General features: G+C 46.6%; 1 protein-coding gene across 1 annotated transcript in view; it reads right to left on the reverse strand.

The window, feature by feature from the left end:
• Positions 1-10,762: 10,762 nt before the first annotated feature.
• GLG1 (golgi glycoprotein 1) overlaps positions 10,763-21,780 on the reverse strand; it is a 145,804-nt gene continuing 134,786 nt past the window's right edge. Inside the window, exons 23-26 of the mRNA XM_026495209.4 lie at positions 20,530-20,637; positions 18,883-19,003; positions 18,169-18,275; positions 10,763-15,836 (exon numbers count right to left, since the gene is read on the reverse strand). Of these exons, the coding sequence (XP_026350994.1) occupies positions 15,669-15,836; positions 18,169-18,275; positions 18,883-19,003; positions 20,530-20,637 (504 nt within the window). The 3' untranslated portion in view covers positions 10,763-15,668. The remainder of the gene's footprint in view (positions 15,837-18,168; positions 18,276-18,882; positions 19,004-20,529; positions 20,638-21,780) is intronic.

Below are 21,780 nucleotides of genomic sequence, written 5' to 3' on the forward strand. Positions count from 1 at the left end.
TCACAGTGACTGGCTTGGGCAAATGCATGAGCCAGGCTAGGTCAAACAACATCAGTCTTGGATCTGTGCTCTAAGTAACAGGAAGCAGACTTTTCCTTTTCCCTGGGGTTGCTATGCTGGCCAGCCGGAGCCTTGGGTGCTGGAGGGCATCTTTATACCACATGTGGAGAGCCTGCCTGAGAACCAAACCAAAAGATGGATGCAGAACGGAGAGAAGGAAAGGGATGTGTTTCTGACATCACAGTTCAGGCCTGCGGATCCAGCCATCCCCAAAGCTGGGACCTCTTCAGGACTTGTTTTAGGGGCCAATAAACCACCTCCCTTGCTTAAACCAGTTGCACTTGGGTTTCGGTTTCTTGCAAATCAAGTTGTCATCTGTGCTTCGACCCAGCACTCAGATGCACCACCCCCACCCCTCCAGGGGCTTTCCGAGAGACCCGGATATTGGGGTTGGCCCGCAACTGCACTGCGCCTGTGTCTGCCCCCCACCCTCCAGACCTAGGGAGGAAGCAAACACCAAGCCCCTGGTTCTGGGGCTCCAGGGAAGGCTCAGTTTGAGAAGCACTGCCCGCTCCGTCCAGTCCCTGGGCGGTTACGGAGATGGCAACCCGAACAAAGCTTTCGAGCAGAGTCCTGGCATCCTGGCGTGGTTGGGCCCTGCGTGTTTGGCTACTGCTCTCTGTCTCTGGTGAGGTCCTTCCTTCTCCCTGTCCCAGATCCTAATTAGGCCTCTCTCTCCTTTTTAATAGGGGTGGAGGGCTGCACAACCGACAGACCCTGGTTTAGGAGCCTAGAAGGAGTGGGCTGTGGGCTGGAGAGTGGCTGGTGCACAGTCCCATGGACCCCTCACTCCCAGCCCCTGTGATGAACCCAGGCCTGAGTGACAACAGGGCACCGGGAAGGTGGGGGAATGAGGGTCTGGGCCTGGACTGGCAAAGGTCTTGGGAAGGGCAGTTGAGGGATGGGTGGGTCGGCACTAGTACTTGGGGAAGGGGGACAGATCCCTTGTGCGATGCTGTCCAATGGAGCTGAACAGAAATAGAAATTTGTGACATTGATTAAGCGCTCACTGTATGCTAGACTTTATCTCATTTAATCCTTATGACAACTCTGTGAGGTAGGTTCTACAACCCTCACTTTATAGTGACACTGAGGCTTACGTGAGGTGTCCACAGTCACAAGCTAGCAGATGGGGAGCTGACCCGGGAGCCGCTGTGGGTCTGGTGGAAGTGGTGGAGTTCCTGCGGGAGAGGATGGGCTGGGACAGGACAGAGGCATCAGCAGGAGCAGTGGGAGGCTGGGGGCCATCGATGAAGCAGGAGGTGACCCGGGCTGGGGAGGCTTTGGTGGAGGGGAGGACAGCTGGGTGACAAGATCTGCAGGACCTGGGGACCGAGACTGGTCTGTAGGCTGGTGAATCTCCGAGGATGGGGAATGGAGGGGGTGGGGAATCTTCCTCACTCTAATTGTGTGGAAAGGAGACCAGAGAGAAACTGAGGCGTCCTCAGGGAAGAGCTACCCCAGGTGCGTTCATACAGGAGCCAGGAGAGAGGGGAGGAAAGTGGGGTTAGCTGGGGGTGCTGAGGGCAGACCAGGCTTTGACACAGGAGTGGTCAAGGTCAGTGCTGCAGAAAGGTCAGGAGAGATGAAGTCCAGGAGATCCTCTTATGTACTGGTTGTGGTGGTCAAGTGCGGTGGGTGAGAGGGGCTTGTTCTTTTCCAAATGTGAAACTTTTAATTTCTGACTGTAATAGTAAAGCCTGAAAAATACACTTAAACAGAGGTAGAAATATTAAGAGGTGTAAGACCTCCCATGATTCCAAACCCACACACTGCGCTATTAATGGTTTTAAAATTTCCTTCAGATTTGGGGATACGGACCAAAACAGACACATACCTATGTAAGAGAATTCCCATTGCTCCACATCTTTGCCAAACCAAAATATTACCTTTCATTTTAGCCATTCAGGTGTGTGTGCACCTGCTTTCACTGTGGTCTTAATTTCTGTTTCCCTGATGAATAATGGGATTGAGCGCATTTTCATGTGAACTGAACTTTAGCATATCCTGTTCTGTGAAGGGCCTGTTCAGATTTTTGTTTGTTTTTCTATTGGTTCGTTTGACTTCTTGTTAATGATTTATAGGTCTTTATATAATCTAAATAGAACTCCTCTGTTGGTTATATGCATTGTATCTTCCATTCTGTGGATCTTCTCACTGTTGTTAATGGTGTCTTCTGATAAACAAAGGCTCCCAACTTTAATGTTGTTTAAATAAACGTTTTTCCATTATAATTGACTTTTTTTTTTTTTGGTGTTCTATTTAAGAAATCTTTGCCTACTAAGATTTCTTTCTAAGATTTATGCTGATATTCTCCTATGTTTTCCTCTAAGCTTTATTGATTTATGCTCCAGATTTAGATATATAATCCAGCTGAAACTGCTTTTTGGTTGTACTCTACAAAGAGTAGAGGTTAGAATTCACTTCTTGTGCGTATCAAGTTCACCTGGCACCACTGATGGAAAGGACCGTCCCTTCTCCACAGTCTTGCAGTATCCCTTTGTCATAAAACTGTTCACATGTTTTGGATTCTGTCTTGTGCTCCACTGACCCCTTGTCTATTCTTGCACCAACACCACACTGTTCGCATTACATCAATCCTTTAATGGTTTGGTTCCTGGTAGTGAAAGTCCTTCAGCTTTGCTGTTTTTCAAGATTGCCCTAGATATTCTAGGAACTTTGTATTTCCATAAAAATTTTAGAATCAGCTTATTTTCCACAGAAAGACCCGCTGGGGCTTGATCAGAACTTTTTTGACACTGTGAAATCAGTTTGGAATAACTGACAACTAAAATACTGAATGTTCCAATACATGCACAAAGTATATCCCTCCACTTCTTTACATTTTCACAGTTTCTTTCAATAATGTATAGATTTCAGTGTAGAGGACATGCGTATTTTTATTAGATTTATTTCTAGGTATCTGTTGTTTTTGATGCTATCATAGATATTATTAATTTCATTGTGTACTTGTAGCTAATGTAGAAATGCAATTCATTTTTCTATCTTCACCTTATATCCAGTGACCTTGCTAAACTCATTTATTAATTCTAATAGTTTATACACTTAAAAACTTATTATGAATACCAGTAGGTTGTCTACAAAATTTTTATTTCTTCCTTTCCAGTCCTTACGTGTTTTTAGAAATAACTTCTGTGAAGTATACATGTCATACAATTCACCTATTTTAAGTGTACAATTGAGTTTAAAAGCAGTTTTAGAAGGGTTATTTAGAGGTATGTTATTTTCCAAACACTTGGGAACTTTTCAAGTATCTTTCTGTTACTGATTTCTAATTTAATTCCATGGTAGTCAAAGAACATTATTTGTGTGACTTGAATCCTTTTAAATGTATTAAGACTTGTTTTATGGCTCAGAATGTGATATACGTTGATCAAAAATCCATGGACATTTGAATTGTGTTTTTGGCAGTTGTTGGGTAGATTGTTCTATAAATTGCATTTAGTAAATTGGTTGATGGTTAAAAAAAAAAGGGGTGTGATGGTATTATTCAAGTCATCTTTATCCTCAGTGATTTTCTGTGTACTTCTATCAAATGTTAAAAGATGGGTGTTGAAATCTCTGGCTGTTATTGTGGATCTTTCTGTGCAGTTCTATAGTTCTATTACTTTTGCTTCTTTTATTTAAAAACTCCATTATGTACATAAACGTTTCGATTGTTAAATTCTCTTGATGAATTAAGCTCTTTAACATTATGAAGTAAAACTTTTTACCATCAGTAATACTTTGCCCTGAAATCAACTTTATCTGATTTTGATAGTTTTTTTTTTTAATCATAGTACCATGGTATCACATTTCCATCCTTTTTCTTTCAAACTGTTTTTGTCTTTAAGTTGGGTTTCTTGTGATGGAATATAGTTGGGCTTATTTTCTTACCCAATCAAGACTTTTAGTTGAGGTGTTTAGACCACTTACACTTAATATGAATATTGATATGGCTGGGTTTATGGTAGACTGACCCCTTTACATCATTAAGTGTACATCTTTATCTCTCATACCATTTCTTGCCTTAAAGTCTACTTGGTCTGATATTAGTAGAGCTATACCAATTATATTAATATTTTTACTCTCAATGTTTTGAGGTCCTAATATTTAGGGTGTGTCTTTGGTTAGCAGGTTATAGTTGTTAGATTTTGATCCATTCTACCTTAGTCTTATAACATTGAATTTAGTCCACTTATATTTAGCATAATAACTAATATATTTGGGTTTATATCTACTCTATTGCTTGTTTCTTCTTCCTTTTTCTCCATTTGTTGTCTTCTTTTGGATTCTTTTAAAATATATCATTCCCTCCTCTAGAAACTTGCTAATTATACATTCATTTATTATTCTTTTAGTGGCTACTCCTACAGAGTAAAATATGCATTTCTGACTTCATGGTCTACTATAGTATTACTTTGATCACTTCTCCAATAAGGCTAAGATGTTAGAGTACTTTGCCTCCTCCCAACTTTTGTGTTGTTCTGGTAAGACATTTTAAGTCAATATATATTTTAAAGACATTAGTAATGCTTTGTGCAGACAATATTTATTTATATTTAACTACATATTTACCCTTTCTAGCACTCTTCATTCCTTCATGCATTTCCTTATTTCCATCTAGGATCACTTTTCTTTTGCCTGAAGATTTCCCTTTAGGATTCCTTTTGTGAAAGTCTCATGGTGAAAAATTCTCTCAGCTTTTATCTGAGAACACCTTTATTTTAAAGACTGTTTTCATTAGGAAAAATAACAACAACAAAACTATGTTGGCAGTTTTTTTTTTTCACCCCAGAACTTTAAATATGTCTTTTCATTGTCTTCTGGCTTCCATCATATCTGATAAATCAGCCCTCAGTCTTAGTGTAACACAGTACATTGATCAAAATCAAGAAGCCAACACTAATATGCGATTTAACCTACCAATTTCACTCAAATTTCACCAGTTCTCTCTCTAGTATTCTTTAGAACAACAACAACAACAAAAATATGGTCCAGGATCCAATCTAGGCTCACGCTGTATTTAGTTATCGCATTTATTTAGTCTCCTTTCATCTGGAACAGTTCCTTAGTCTTCACTTTTCATGACAGAGTGCAGGCCAGTTATTCTGTAGAACATCCCTCAATGTGGGTTTGTCTGATGTTTCTTCATGATTAGATTCAGGCTATGCATTTTTGACAGGAATACCACAGAAAGGAGGTTGTGTTCTCAATGCATTATATCAGGAGCCACATGATGCCTATTTGCCCCCTTCCTGCTGATATTAATTTTGACCATGTGGTTAAGCTGTGTCTGCCAGGTTTATCCACTATACATTACTATTTCTTTCTCTCTGTAGTTGGACAAGTAATTTGGGGGGAGGAATTTTGAGAATCTATGAAAATACTGATCTCAACACACACACACACACACACACACACACACACACACACAGCAAACCAAACCAAAAGCCCAAAACTTTTCATCATCTATTGATGCTTCTTGCCTGAGCAATTATTACTATGGTGGCTGTCAAATGGTGGCTTTATAATTCCAGAATTCCTTCTACAATTAGTTGGAAGTCTTCAGAATGCAGTTTTAATAGAGTTCCATCTACTTCTCCTTTGCCTTGTTCCTAGGGGTTCCTTTGAGGTTTTCAACTGAAATCCTGGTGTATACAGCAGGGTATTTCCTTTTGAGAGAGGGTGAATTCTGATCTTTTATCTTCTCAGCACTGTGACTCTGCAAAATTCTGCTCTGCTTTACAGAGGTCTGGGCTTAACTTTGAAGGTTCCCATCTTGTAAAATTTCAGACTTCAGTAAATGGCATGAAAACTGAATTTGGAGGCTTCTCAAGCCTTCAATTTTGTCACTCCAGCCTATGAAACTATAAAAACCTCTGCTAATTTCTCTTGTCTCACCTGCAGTCTTCTGCCTGGGGAAAACCTGGATCCTTAGCCTCTTGCCAGAGTCAGCAAATGCAAGTGGCTGGGAATTGTCACTTTGCATCTCCACGGTTCTCCCCTCTCCACAACCTCATCCCTTCTGGCCACTGTTGTTTCTGTAACTCTCTTAAACTTGAAATATCACCTGTTTCTCTGGCTTTTTTAGTTATTTTCACTGGGAACATTATTTGGCTGCCAAGTACTCCATCCTACCCAGAAGTGAAATTTCTACATTTTCCTTTTTGGGGGCTGCAGAGTATTGCATCATATGGGTGTCTTTTAAAAATTTAACCTCTCTTCTAGTTATAATTATTTTCTCATTATTATAATGAGTACTGTAATAATCATCTTTGTAGGTATACCAATATACACGAGTTCAATTATCTTTGTAAGATAAATTTATGGAAATAAAATTGCCAGATCACAGAGTATGATTTGCCATTTTGACAGGTATCGTCGAATGGCCCTCTAGTAGGACTATACACTGGGCTGAGCTGACAGTGTCTAAGAAATGACCGCTGAGTTGTTTCAAGTAGGTCACTATCTTCTCTGCCTCTTCAGGTGCCTCAGAGGTCTCCCAGCCCTCTCTGTTCCAGCCTCAGTCTTCTGTGGTGAGTGGACAAGGCAATCCACAGATCTGGTGTGTGGTGCAGGGCAGCCCTGCCACGGCTCATGTCTTGTCTTGGTACCAGCAGCTGACAGGGAGTGGCCCCACCTTCCTGCTGAGTCAGCGAGAAGGGATTCCCCCAACCTATGGTTTGGGTGTGAATCCTCGTTTCCTGGCAGAGATGGACCCAGCCAAGAATGCCGCACTCCTTACCGTGGGCAATGCCAGCCCAGCTGATGAGGGCACCTACTACTGTGCCCTGTGGTTTTCAGGCCAGTATGTCTTTGGAGAAGGTACCCGTCTGCTCTATCAGGGTGAGTCTAAGAGTGTAGGGACCTGGTGACCCAAGTGTGTTAAGAAGACTGCAGCGGAGTGGGTGGCAGTGGACAGAAAGGTGTAGATGGTGGAGCCCCTGTAGAGGAAGCCTTGGTTAGTAGGGATGAGGGGAAGAGAAGGAAGGTCTAGAAGACTAGACTGCCAGCAAAGAAAAGGCTCATGCTTCTGGATGGTGGAATCCACTGGGAGCATTTGAGGATGGACATAGACACCTTAGGCCCAGACTTTTGGGCCTGGGAGGGGAAGCTTAATCAAGAACATTAAGTCCATTCCCTTCCCTTGCTCTGTAGGAAGGATACTGGAGGCCCAGAGGTTGAAAAGTATGTGGCAGAGACAAGCTCAGAGCTCATATTCTGGCCAGAAGGCTAGCTGTGGAAGAAAGCAGATTCTGAGAAAGGCAAGGGAAGGCCATAGAGGAAGGGAAGAAGTGTCTCCAGAGACCCCAGAAGGAAGGAGATGCAGTAGGACTATGAGTTTGGAAGAGGCTGGTGGTATTGGGTAACATGCTTCCTCCCTTCATTCCCTGCAGCTAAGATGCAATCCCCAGCTTTCCAGCCACCTGAGCTGAGCCTGTTCGTCCCAGCCTCTGGCCCTCCCTTCCATGTACTTTGTGTGGCCCTAGGACACAACCCTGACCCTCTGAGGGTCTCCTGGGTCCTGAATGGCCAGTATCAGGAGGAAGAGGACTCCACTGGAGGAGCTGGGGATCCTGTGGTCAGCTGGCTGCAGCTGAGTCAGGAGGTGGCAGGAATGTCTGTGACTTGCCGAGGCTTGCACCAGACTGGAGTCTCAGAAGTTGTGCTGCCCCTGCCCTGCAGCCAAGGTGAGAACAGAGGACCTAGGGGGTGTGCTCCAGTCTTCGTGACGTAACCACCTGGAACACTGACATCAGGTCCCCCCTGGCAAACTGGAAGGTCAAGATAGGCACTGTATGTGTGGCAAAGAACCCTTGGCTCTGCCCCAGCTTCTGGGTGAAGCCTAGATGTGGCTTTGGAGCCTATGCAATGATGTTGTGGGACCAGCTATCCCCAAAGCCCTAATACCCACTCTGTCACTCCTGGCTTCTGTGTTCTCTTCTGGTGAATGCCTCTTTATTTCCTTTGGGGGATACAGAAGAGGGAAGCTATTTGAAGGGCATCTGCTCTGTTCCAGGGTGTAGAAGAAGGCTAGAACCGGAGAATTGGAATGAGACTCATGAGAAGAGTGGACACACTCATCTAGGTATGGACCCCCAGACACTGACCCGGGACCTGGACCCCCTAGGTGGCAAAGCCATGACTTTTCACCATCAACGACCCACTTAGCAAGCATTTATGGAGTATTAAGTATTTCCCAGGGCAGAGAGATGACTGCCAACAGTCTGAACATTAGTAAGTCTAGAAGGGTAGGTCAGATACTGAACCAATGTTTAAAATGCAAGAAAAACTGCTGTAAGTGTTTTAGGACAGGAACACGGGATATTCAGGAGCGCAGAGAGCAGAGGGGCTCTCCTGCAGGAGGGTCTGAGAAGCTCCCAGGGACGATGCAGAGTCAGAACTGAGCCCTCAGATTCTGGCTGGAAAGGGTGTAGACCCAGTCACGAGCAGCCGGGTCTAGTCCCAGTTCTACCCTCAACTCTCTGTGGCCCGTTGGGTGAGTCTTTCACCTTCTCTTGGCCTCAGATCCACCCACTGATCTACCATCCCCAGTCCAAACCGTCTTTGCCCTTACAGATCTTAAGTCTGAGTTTTTTATGTGTAAAAATGGGGAGTAATACCACCTCAGGGAGGATCAAGTGAGCCAGAGAGAGCTCTTCAGAAGGAGGCAGTGGCGGGGAGAAAACCATGACGATGCAGTGTCAGAAGGCTGGGCAGGTCTGACTTTTGCCCTCTGCCCATTTCCCTCGCAGTGGAGTTGGAACAGACCCTCACTGCCGCCGCCTACTGCTACCTGGGACTGCTGGGTGCAGCTCTGATCTATGGCCTGATTTTGGCTGCCCTCTGGAGGATTCGCTGCCATTGGGCCCACCCTATGGAGCCACTCACCCGAGATGGTCAAGGAGCAGCCCTTGGTTTCAGGATGCAGGTGGGCAGAAAGGGCCCTCCTGCCAGGGCCCCAGTGCGCAAGGGGCAGAGCCACAATGGTTTCCACATCCTCCGAGGGGCTGCCCGTGCACCAGACCCTCCCTCCTTGCTCCAGCCAGCTTCCTCCTAGTCCGCTGCCTTTCATTATCTCGCGGGTCCCCCTTTTCCTCCCAGACTGTCCAAATTTCTTCCTAAATACAGGGAATTTGAGAAGCTACTGCTGTGCTGTTGGTTGTTCTGGGCAAGGGAGGGGGGATCCCAGGACCAAGGCCAATAGCTCCCAGGGGACACCTGTCTAGGGTCGGCAGACTCTGGGGGACAGGGCAGCCACCCCAGCCTGGAGCCTGATGGTTATACAGGTCCTAAAGCCAATCTGGCTAGTCAGAGGGAAACACATATGGCAGACAATCACGTTTCGCTGCTGAGAAAGCCAGGTCACACCCACCCTCTCTCACTTCTTCATCTAGTTGAGAGTTGGGTATCTAAGGTTCTCCCCTTTTTGGTTAAAAATCCTTTCATTCTTACCCCACCTTTTTTTAAAGATCTTATTTACTTATTTGGCAGGGGGAGAACACAGGGAACAGGAGAGGGAGAAGCAGGATCCCTGCATGACCTGAGCCAAAGGCAGACGCTTAACCGACTGAGCCACCCAGGCGCCCCTCTTACCCCCTTTTGAGAACAAATGCCAAACGCCTCTGAGGATTGAAGTTGGTCAAGGATCTTTTACCAGAAAGATCACACAGAATTTTACGGTAGGGGGATTCATTCAGAGATGGCTAAGGCAGCATGGTCCCCATGACCGCTGTAGTGACCCCTTGAGAGGCCAAGTGCAGCGAGGCAAGGTAACCCACCTTCTCCTCTGTGGGAATACCAGTGATGAGCAGCCTCACCTGGCATCTCATTTCCCATGCTTACACCACAGAGGGGAGCCTCTCCAGGACTCTCTAGAGCATCTGGCCCCAGACTCCTCTCATTCAGGGTGCTGGCCTCCCAGAGCTCCCTACATAGCGTTTGTAGTTGGGGCTCAAAGGCCCCAAGCCCTCTTCCTCCTTTCTTCTACACTACACCTTCTCCCAGCCTCCATGCTACAACTATGTGGCACCTGCCGAAAATGGATCTGAGGAGTTCTGAGAAGAAACCCTGGTCCCAGGACCCCTCAGTCCTCTCACACTGGGCATCTCAGCACTTGAATCCTGGTACACACATATCTACTTTGAGAAATCCTTCCTATCATGCCAACTCCTTAAGCGAGGACTTTGTAATACCCCGATGCAAATTAGCTTTGCTAACAGTGGAGGAGGCAAAAGGCTCAGGAAGGGTGTCAAAGAGGTCACTGGCCCTGGGACTGGGCTATTGGGATGGGGAGGCAAGGGCTGACCAATAGGAACCTGGTGGGGCACAGAGAAGAAATACAGCCTAGTTCTGGCCCCAGTGGGAAGGTGGCCACTAGACACTGGGGCCATCCACATGTGCCTTCCGTAAGGAGAAGGAGCCAGAGGCTGTGCCTTAAACACATCCCTCAAGTGAATAATTCCCAACACCTCAGCCTGAGAGTCAGAAAACCTTGGATCTGGCCTCCAGCTCTTCTCTAAAGGTCCTATGTCCTACTCTGCTTGACCTCCTCAGCCAAGGAGACAAAGGACACCAGCAAGTCCAGCGGCGAGTCAGCACGAAGTTCAGTCAGCGTGCACAGCTGCGCGGCCGCTCCTGGCAGAGCAGGTTCTGGGGCGGGGGTGAGGGGGGGGGTCCTCCCAGTCACCAGAGAAGATTTCACGAGTAAAAACCTGCAAACTCTTTATTAAATTCTCCCATTTCATCTGTACAGAAAAAAATGCACATTATGTTCAGGATCTCGGTAACATCTCAAAATTACACAGCATGAACATGTAAAAACAAGGAACTGCCGGGATTTTATACATAGAAAGAAAAATCATTTACAAAAGAGGCTTGTTAATTTTACTTTTTCTCTTTCTTAAAAAAAAAAAAATTCAAGGCCTAAGATCTCACACAGCATCTGCTGTTCAGTCTGTTTTCCTGCTTGGACTGACCTGGGCATGCCGAGCCGGGAGGAGCTGCTCAGGAAGCCTGCTGGGGGCTCGGCTCTGCCGCGGCCGCTCCAGCCCACGTGCCGCAGCCTGCCCTGGGGGCCTGCTCCTGCCTCCCCGGCTCTGGCATAGGGCCTGCTGGGCTCTGGGGTCCAGGTATTGATTCCATGATGGGGGAAGGCAAAAACAGAATATAGAGGCACTATCTGAATTTTCTCCTTGCCTAGGGAGGTTTCTCTACTGCCTGTATCCCAACATTCCCACCAGTGTTTGGCGACAAATCTTGGGAAGGCAGAAGGACAGGAAACCATCATTAGGATCCTGTCACCACCAGCCCAAGCAGAGACAGTCCCACCTTGTGCTCCGGATGACAAACAGTCCCTGGGTCTCCATAGTGACCTCACTAGATGGCTCAGGGAAGCTGGTCACTCTGAAGAGTCAGTCTGGTTTTGTATAACTTGTCTGTCGTCTGAGGTCGGGGCAGGAAGGGGGCCTCGCCTTTGAACTCGACTGCCCTAACATGTGACCCTGGTCCTAATGGAGAGGAGGACCAAAAGGAGAGTACGAGAGAGATGGCCGACCAAAGACAGATGAGAGAGGCAGACAGTAAGAAAGATAGAGGCAAGCCAGAACATCAGGTCTGGCCCCACGGCCCTTGGGAATCGGAGACCAGAGGAGAAGAGGTGAAGAGAGAGAGGAGTCCCTGAAGGCCCAGGAGAAACTCAGGGCACTGGAGTGCTGCACTTGATAAAGCGATGCAGGTGCCGCCCAAATGGTGAGAAATAAAAGGGATCTTTCAGGTTTCTCAAATTCCGAAGAATGTGAAATACAAATACTATACACCTAAATGACACAATTCAAAAAGCCCTCTTCTTTTTGTTCTATGGCAAAATTTAGGTTGAACGTGTCAGGCTGGGTTGACTGGCGTCGTGGCCTCTGTTATTGGCTCACTTAACCTAAGCTGTACTCCGAGTGTGGGTAGTTTTTGGTGGGGGAGGGGAAGAAACAGGAAACGAAAGGTTTTTCTCAGAACTTGAGACCAGCTAAGTAAGGAGACCCCCTGAAGCAATCCACCTCTCCCTGGGTGACTCACTACAGTGGGGGTCTTTGGGAGAGAAGCTATACCACAGCCTGGAGGTGGGGAGGATGGGAGACATTTCCAGAAGTCACACGTGAGAGTGAATCTTCTCTTGGGAAAATAGAGGGAAATCAGCACATAAGTTCGTTTCTACTTTGATGATATATAAACGGATAATACAGACCTCTTTACTATTGGATTCTTTTATTACATGACTTCGGGAAATGGGAGGATGTGAAATCTGATCATTCTGTCACCTCTTCTGGGAAAGCAGAATGCCCCCCCCCGCCCGAAGAGCTGCTCACTCTCCCCCAGAAAAGGAAGTGCAGGATATGAGACAGCAGAGGCCTGCAGAGAATTCAAGCCAATGCCTGCTGAGTACCAGAATCCCCTGGCTTCCAAGGATGGGCTGGCTCCGAACAAGCTGACTGGACCCACATAACTGGGAGTGGCAGCCAGAGGGTCTTCAGGGAATGCAGAGGAGGAAGGCTTTCCTGCTGGAGTGAACCTGAGCCTTCACTCTGCCCCCAGCTCAGCACATCTTGCTAGCGGACTTTTCTTGGGACAGCAGCAAGAGTAGAGGGAGGCCAGGGATGCACCAGGGTAAAGGTCTCACTTCCAGAGCTACCCTTCTGTGAGAGAAACTCAGAGAGAACAGATGCAGACAGCCTGCCTGCATTTCTGATTTCCTGTACCGCAGGGCCTCCAGCCTAGGACAGTAACCTCCCGGCGGCTCTCGAGCATCATGGAGCACACTAAGTAGGACTCCCGGAGACACCAGAGTGAGCTGACAAGGCCAGATGAGTTACCTGGCTACTGTAATTTTCAGCAAGTGCCTGAAGCCTTGACCTTGGAACCCCCCACCCCTTACCGTTTGCTTGTTATTGTCCATGGGCTAGACACTAGAAGAGATAAGGACAAGGTCCATCATCGGCTCCTCCGCTAGGGCCATGGTTTCCTCTTCTTGACTAACTCTTGACTAGCTGATTTAACCACAACTGACCCATAAGGCCAGTAATCCATGAGGCCCAGAACCTGTGTGGTTCCACCAAAGGAGGGACAGAATGGATACAGTTGAGCTGCAGGTTCCGATGGTGCGGGGCTCCATGGAGGTAGAAAACTGCTCAGGACACTACCTGGGACTCTCAAGAACCGGTCACCTGAAACTATTCCAAGCAGGATGGTGAAATGCTTTCTAGCAACAAGCAACTGAAAATACTGGCAGAATTATCCGTTTTATTCTATTTCTAAGGATGACAAATGTTTCAAGAATCAAACTCCTTTTCAAGCTTCCAGATTTGCTGCAGACAACTAAGACAAACCCAAAATGTCAAGACACATTAAACTATGGAGATGTTTTACATACACTGGGAGGGAGAACGTACAGATGGAAAGCGGCATCCGCACACTCACCAAATGGTGAATGTTTATTCTATCCTGTAAACCATGCCAGACACGTCGGTGAGGGCCTACGTTTAGATGACATCCCCAGCTCTCATTCCCAAGCTCCCACAGCCCGGGTGGGGACTCCTGGAGGTGGACCATCTGGACCAGCCCAATTCAGTCCCACAATGGTGATAGTAGGGTGCTGTTGCCCGGACTCCAAGAGTTTCAAGTTTTATGAGACTGAAGAATCCCAGGACAGGTGCTGAGAATCAGGAAGACCCTAAGAGCAGGACTGAGGGCACCAAGCAGCTTAGCAGCTTCCCCTGGTGACTTGAAGCACCCTAGGCAGGGGGATAGAGGTGGCTCCTGGACCTCACTGCCTCCAGGAAGGGTAGCAACAAGCAAAAGAAGAAAACCACAGTATTCAAATATATGTCAGTCAGATTAGACAAGGAGTAATTTGAATCAACTGATCCACACACTGACCCACTTCATATCAAACACATTTCAGGGGAGACAAATGTTGCGTAGGTCCTGCAGCCCATGTGGACGGTGGCAAAGGAGGGGCAGGGCAAGGAAGGGTGCCATGGTCTATGTGGACAGTTTTAGGCACATGATTTATAATACTCTGTGGACGTCTAACAGGTTAATAAAATATATATTATATAAATATATCTCCTACTGTACACGCCGCCCTCTTGTGCAGCCACCATAACTCCATGCCCCAAACTCAAACCAAGGTGTGCCTGGTTGCACCCTGAGGCCTGCACCCCTCCCCTTGATACTCCAAACCTGTCATCCCACACTGGAGGGACGAGGGAGGACGGCCAGGAAGACTGCTTCCATAAAGCTCAGATTCTGGAAAGACTGATGAATCATCAAAGTACAACGTTTAGTCAATGCCGACTACAGTGGATGTACGCAGCAAATGGACAGAAAGGAAAAAAAAACCCACAGAGAATAGGCTCCATCTTTTAACATAGTAACTTTCCAAGTCCTCTCCACAAAGAGGTATAAGGGAACTTGTCTGGGAAGGTGGCCTTGAGCCCACACAAGGGTCAGGTTGGATGGCCAATCAGACCCTGAGACCACACTAAATCTTTACAAGCCACCGTCTCTGACCTGCATTGTTGCCTGAAACATAAAGCAAAGTGAACCAACCCCTGCCCCTCCTTCCTGGCCTGAGCTCCCTCCCATGCTGTAGTCACTGCCTCCCGGCAGGCCTTCTAAAATAACAGCTATCCCCCAGGAGGGTCAATCCAAACGTGACGGAGTCCTGTGCTAGCCTGGAGGAGGAAGATGCCTGGGATCCTGCTCCTTGGGACTCAGGGTCCAGCCTCTCGGTGCAGATCAAGTGACTGACCAGCTTCACATCCTTCTGATCTCCTCCCCAACCCATTTGCCCTTGGCCTATGGAAGCTCATACTTGCTTTACTTCACTGAAATGAGGAGATCATAGAAATACTCATGGCCTTGGGGTCTTGACCAGCAGCGGCTCTATTAAGGTGGGAACTGGAAGGCATCACTGTTTCAGCAGAAGAAAACAAGACCCAAAGCAGGCTGGTTAGTGGTTTCCCACTCCTCGGTGAAGTCCACGGCCCCCACATGGTCCAAAGGTACTTTTGAGAAATGAGCAAGACATCCCAGTAATAGCATATTGGGTGGTGTGTTTTCCCCTAAAGTCCTGCCTTCATTTTACAGTCACACAGAAGAAATAACCCCATTGCCCAAATCAAGCCTGGAGGAGATGTGTTATTATATACATTTTTTTCTTTCTTTAAAAATTTCTTTTTTTTCTTTTTTTCTTTTTGGTTTTTAAAAAAAAAAATCATTTGAGTTGCAGGTCAGGTAAGTTGGTTCTGGAAGTACTGGTAGTTCCATTGGTATGAGAGAGACTTGTCTACGGGCAGGTAAACCCAAATTTGCCAATACAGGCAATAACCAAAGCGGCCAGCTGCTGCTGCTGCACAAAATGGTTGAGGAGGAGAAGGGCACCACGGACACGGGCGAAGTCGGAGACGGGACAATGCAGAGGACACCTGCTGCTGCTCTAACACGGGTGTTGGTGCCACCTCTGAGAAGAACGAGGTGAGCGGGTACACTATACAGGAGGGCTGTACAAACTGGGCACTGGACAGGGAGTTCCTCTGGTGGTCAAGGTGGCTCTACCTGTCCTTGAGCTCTCGTGTTACTCGCTTGGTGATACGTCCACACATCAGGCCAATCAGGAACAATATACAGATGCTCCCACTGATCACAGAGAGAATGTAGTTCTTTGATGGAGATGTCATCACTTGCATGGCGAGGTCAGAGAAGCCATCTGCTGGGGCCACCTGGAACGACACAGCGCAGCATCGGCCCCTGAGAGAGAAGTGGGCTGGGGTGGTGCCAGCTCTAACTTGCCCCCCTCAATTCTTTTTTTTTTTTTTTAAAGATTTTATTTATTTATTTGACAGAGATAGAGACAGCTAGTGAGAGAGGGAACACAAGCAGGGGGAGTGGGAGAGAAAGAAGCAGGCTCATAGCGGAAGAGCCTGATGTGGGGCTCGATCCCACAACGCTGGGATCACGCCCTGAGCCGAAGGCAGACGCTTAACCGCTGTGCCACCCAGGCGCCCCCGCCCCCCTCAATTCTTAGTTTAGTTTATGCCATTTCTTTTGGAAAAAGAGGACAAGGGACAAGAAAATCAATGAGCTACAATTCCTTTTCCTGATCATAATATGGTGCATATCTACTGCACGAAATGAGAAAATACAGACAAAGAGGTGGAGTCTCATACCATCCATTGTGGTGATCACCACCACTAACCTGGCAGCGGCCCTCACCCTGAGGACCTAACCGTGGGTGGGGCCCTAGCAGAGTGCTCCACATGGTTTTGCTTTTTTTCCAACAAGGCTCCACACATGGCGTGGAACCCATGGTGGGGCTTGAACTCATGATCCTGAGATCAAGACCCGAGCTGAGATCAAGAGTTGGACGGTATACCGACTGAGCCACCCAGGTGCCCCACTGACAGGTTTTTAATCATTTATTCCTTATACCAATCCTTGAAAGTAGATTTTACTACTCCCACGTTATAGCTGAAGACACAGAGGCCCAAAGGGTGGAAGGTGGTTACTTGCACAATATCACAGGTTCTTATATATTCGGATTTATTTTCAAAAACGCAGACTAGTCAAGACTGTGTTGGATGCTGGTTCTCTATCTTGACTTCTTTTCACTCACCATTAAATCACGAGCGCTGCCCCCAGCAGAAACACTGTGCAAACATGACTCAGGCCGACTGAACAAACCACACCACTCCCACAGTCACGGACTTGCAGTCTAGCCAGTTTCCACCCTGTTTTCCTCTCGACTTTCTTGAATGGACCTCTCTCTTGCAGCCCGCGAGAGCAGAATCAGGGCTCAAAGGCTCCTGAGGTGCACAGGGATAGGGACCTGCTCTTTTGGGTCTCACCTTAGCCAGGGTGCCTGAGAGGGTCTGCCTGGAGCTGTCTGGCTACGTCTATCTGCTTCTCTGCTCACCCCATAGACGCAGAGCAGAGAGGTTTTGGATGCATGTAGTCTCAGTGCTGACATTCGCCGACACAAAACAAGCACTGGAGTCTCCACAGCGTTGCTCAGCGAGTGACCGGTGGGGGCAGTGAGCAAGAAAGAGGCTGACCTGGCACCTCTCTGCTGCCTCATTTAGCCAAGGGCTTCCAAGCCAACTATGTCCACTTGGAAGAAGGGGTGAGGGGCATGCTTGCTACTGGGACAGCTATGATCCTTTCCCTTCATTCTTCCCTTACATCTAAATGTGAAGACTTTTCGTGGTCCTTCCTGTTTGCCTTGACCTTTCATGTGGCTGACAGGAGGAAGTGGTCAAGAAAGCGGGGGCAGTTCTCATGATCATTCTGTTAATCCAAGGCAACTGGGAATGTCCGTCCTGGTGTGGGGTGATACCAAGAGCATGAATCTAGAAACCGGACTTTCTCACTGAGGGACCTTGGCCAAGTCACGGCTTCCCGCCACCGAAAAGTGAGGAAATAATCACTCATCCCATTGGGTTCAAGGTTCAAGTGAGTTAATATGGCCATCAGTGTGTTTTATACACCACAAAGCAACGTATACATGAGAAGAACTGTTATTCTTCTTACTGAGGCTGAATCTGTATAGGAAAAATCTCCCCCAGCCGCAGTCTGCCTGGGTACCACACATATTCACCAGTGTCCTGATGTCTCCCTGCCCTATTATTTCCCTGCTTCAGGCTAGCCGAGGGCCAGGGCTAGTCTCACATACGTATGCTCCTCCCAAACATGTGTCAAATCAGAAAACCAAGCTTTAAGACAGCAGTGGCCAGCCTGCTTGCCTTCCCATGGGTACGATGTCTGGGTTCTCTCTGTATGGCTGGCTTCAGTCCCATCCTTTGGGTGACTCGCTTTTCCATGGTGGACTACGGGCAACGAGGAGAAAGCGCTGGCCCTGGCAAAGCCTGCAGACACAGCCCAGTGCAGAAGCAGATCATGGCTGCAGGCTCAGGGAAGCCGGGGAGGCTTCAAGGACACTGACGGACTTTTCAAATACTCTCACTGCCGGTCTCTCAACAAGGACAAGAAGACCGGTGGAGTATCTGGGGAACTGACAGAGAGATGGCCATTTCAGCAGATTCTCTTGGTCATTACCTTTGCAGCGTAACTCCACATTTCAATCCGGTCATTGAGGCGTTTTTTGCACTCGGGTTGTAACCTCACCCGCTTATCCTCCAGGGCCTCCATGAGGCAGGACATTTCTGTGAAAGAAAAGGGATAAGAAGAGTCTGAAACTGCCCAGAACAGAAATTTCTATAAGGTTGGGAAGAAGGGGACTTCACCACCAGAGAATTCAGATTTATAGGCTCTACAAAGTTAAATCTGTTCTCGGAAACTTGACCCTAGATTTCACATGAAGAAGAATGATACTGAACTTCCAAGGCCAGCTGCCCAGAGCCTCTTAAAACCTTTCTCATCTTTATTGGGCAATTTTGGCTTGGAAACAACTTTCTACCAGCCCAGGACCCGCCCAGTATGGCCACTGGGAAAGCTGATAGAGCTGCTCTAGTTTGGGCAAGGGGGAAGAGGGCCATGATGATGACTAAGTTTTGCTTCTCTGATAAGTAACTCAACCTTCCCTTTTCATCAGATCCGTACCTCTGGTCACAGCCAGGTCAGTTCAAACCCGCAGGATTATTCTGCCACAAAAAATTCATTCTGCCACAAAAGCCTAGTCCCAGCATCAACCAGGCCCCCAGAGGATATTGTCTGTGGCTGAGCTGCAGCTACAGAACAGAGCAGCTGCAAGTGCTCTCAGAGGGAGTCTGAGACAGAGTTCAGAGAGGGTCAGAGTGAACAGTGACTTACGACGCCCTCGGCCAGGGGTAATGGCTGCACAGTGGTGTTTAATGTCCAGGGCACATGCTGTATGAAGGACTGGGTCCACAAAGATGTCCGCTTTGCTTTCCTTCAGCATGTTTAACACTTCCTAGGAAGGGAAAATCATCGCAGAGAGAGCTTTCATAGAGGAAATGCATCAGATCTGTTATCTGCAAATACTTTATATACAAACAAAAAAGTCAAGGAGGGAAGGTTGAGGGTTAACAACAGAACTTGTTGAGATAGGGGCAGTGCGGTGACAATGCAAAGAATGTATAGATTTTTAGCAGCTGATTAATTCCATAAATACATGTGGAGACCTAGTGTAAGCAAAGCTGTGTGCTAAGTAAAGTGGGGGGTTATAAAATCAGATATGGGTTTTGGCAGTCTGGTATGCCATATTATTAAATACTAAGTGTTAGTATTTATACTGGGATAATATAGCTATTTTCTTACTTTAAGAAGACTAAAAAATGTAAAACCTGAAAATCAGAGTAATATGCTATCTTAAAATTCCCAAAAAACGGTCAACATTTACAAAATGTTTCACTTTACCTCCATTATCCTCAAAAGAAAAAAAGACGGAGAGAGTGTAAATTTTACCGCAAGAACAATTCTGAGTTTAAAGATGTTCCGAACAAGAGGAACATAAACATGATGGAACTGAAATCAGCTCTGCAGTCTCTCCATTTATATACGATGAAAAATACAAGGTAAAGACAGGCCAGAAATGCTTTTTTTTCCTTTTAATTAAATTTATTTACTTTAGAGAGAGAGAGTGAGCAAGAGACTCTCAAGCAGACTCTGTGCTGAGCCTGACGTGGGGCTCAATCCCACGATCCCGAGATCATGACCTGAGCTGAAACCAAGAAGCAGATGCTCAACCGTGTCACCGAGGTGCCCCCGGAAATGCTTTCTTAAATAAAAATAGTTTGCTTTCAATGGAAAGACTACAGTCCTTGTAAAACAAGAATTACAAAAACAAGAAAACAAAAACCAAAGTTCAAATATTGTTCAAAAAGTCCTCCTAAAAGTTAAACAGGATCATTTGATGACGAAGCAGTCCAAGGAAAATATCTGGATTTAGCTTTCCGCCAACTCTCAGACTGTGTGCAATCGGAAGCATTTCAGCAGATGAAAAGATCTGTGTACAATAGTCACAGTGACTCAACAATGACATCACTGAAATACTTTTCAAGAAAAGAAAAAGCTTTTTAAAAAAGATCAAATAGATCATCTCAGTTGCAATTCTGCAAGATAATGTATGCTTAACAGTCATATTCTGTGAACTTCGTTTTTATGTGCTATTTCTGAAATGATTTTAATGGAGGCAGTATATGTACTGATATGCTGGACTTGACATTTTGCTCTCGGCAGTGTACTCACAGTGCCCCTCAATAATGGCCCGGTCATGGGGTGAGACATATTCACAAATAATTAGCACATGTGAAAGAATACTTAAGTTACAGGTGATTAATTGTCAAGAACCCAATTAAGGTTTCCTAAGAGAGGACAGTGTATAATTCTGGGGAGGAAGGTTTAGATGTTATCACTGAGATGTCAGAGCACAGCACTGGAAGGAAAAAGAAAAAGGAGTGAAAACAGGCAGGGGAAAGGGCAGTTGGTGGTGGTTACCTTCTTGCAGGTGTCCGTCTTGATTTTGAGCAGGTTAACTTTGAGGCACTCCTCTACCTGACCCGTCTGCTCTTGGGCTGCTGCTTCTTCAGCACACAGATTGGAGATCTGCTCAGGAGACACACGAAACACAAGGCCATCTCTACTCTCACCAGGAACCTCGTCTCTGCAGCCTGTAGATTTGGTGATCCTCCCACACAGGGCCACACGTCCTCTCAAACAGTTTCCTGATGGACTTCACTCCCCTCCCTCCTGTACAAGCTGCCAGGCCCCATTCTCCTTCACAAGGACCAGCACACAGAGTCGAAAGTCAGTCAGTGTACCCATCTTTATGCTGTCAACCCTGAGATCTGATCAGACGGTCCCAAGACTGGTCACAAAGAAGGCTATCCTTTATGACACAGGAGGAAGGTGATATAGCCAAGTGAAATACCAAAAGCAAATGCTTTACAAAGGTTCAGGGTCAACCCAGACTCACAACTTGGCAACACACACACACACACACACACAAAGGGGTCCTAAAACAGAGTCCACACCAAAGATTAAAAACTTAGCCTCCTTTAGGCAGCTTTATGAGTAAGCTTCTTTTAAAAACCTTTAGCTATGATCCCCTAAAATTGACATATGCTGAACAAAGTTCTCCACATGGCCTTTTCTAGCTAGGAAGTCAAATGATTTCCAAGGAGAGGCATTTCTTTAGTGCTATTATAGGAGCGCTTTATCTTTCTGGCAAGCCTTAGGGTATTCTAGGTTACCATCAGAATAAAGAGAAGGGAAGAACAAACTATACAGAGACAAATATAATAAAAGAATACCCTAGTACAACAGAGAAATACGGAACCAACAATGTATCGTGACAGGACCAGGGCCAAGTCTAATTCAGTGTCACAGGGAACCAGAAACTCAAACGATGGAGAATCCAGAAAATGGGCCTTCAACTATGCTGGATTCAAGGCTGAAGAGAAAGAGAATACTTTTCTCCAATAAACATTTTCTTTTTTTTTTTTTTTTGAAAGATTTTATTTATTTATTAGAGACAGAGACAGCCAGCGAGAGAGGGAACACAAGCAGGGGGAGTGGGAGAGGAAGAAGCAGGCTCACAGCGGAGGAGCCTGACGTGGGGCTCAATCCCGTAACGCCGGGATCACGCCCTGAGCCGAAGGCAGACGTCCAACCGTTGTGCCACCCAGGCACCCCTCCAATAAACATTTACCTGATCAGCTCTGATCATAACCAGCTTCGTACCCAAAA

Source organism: Ursus arctos, unplaced genomic scaffold (genome assembly GCF_023065955.2).
Source record: "Ursus arctos isolate Adak ecotype North America unplaced genomic scaffold, UrsArc2.0 scaffold_19, whole genome shotgun sequence".
NCBI classification, from domain to species: Eukaryota; Metazoa; Chordata; class Mammalia; order Carnivora; family Ursidae; genus Ursus; species Ursus arctos.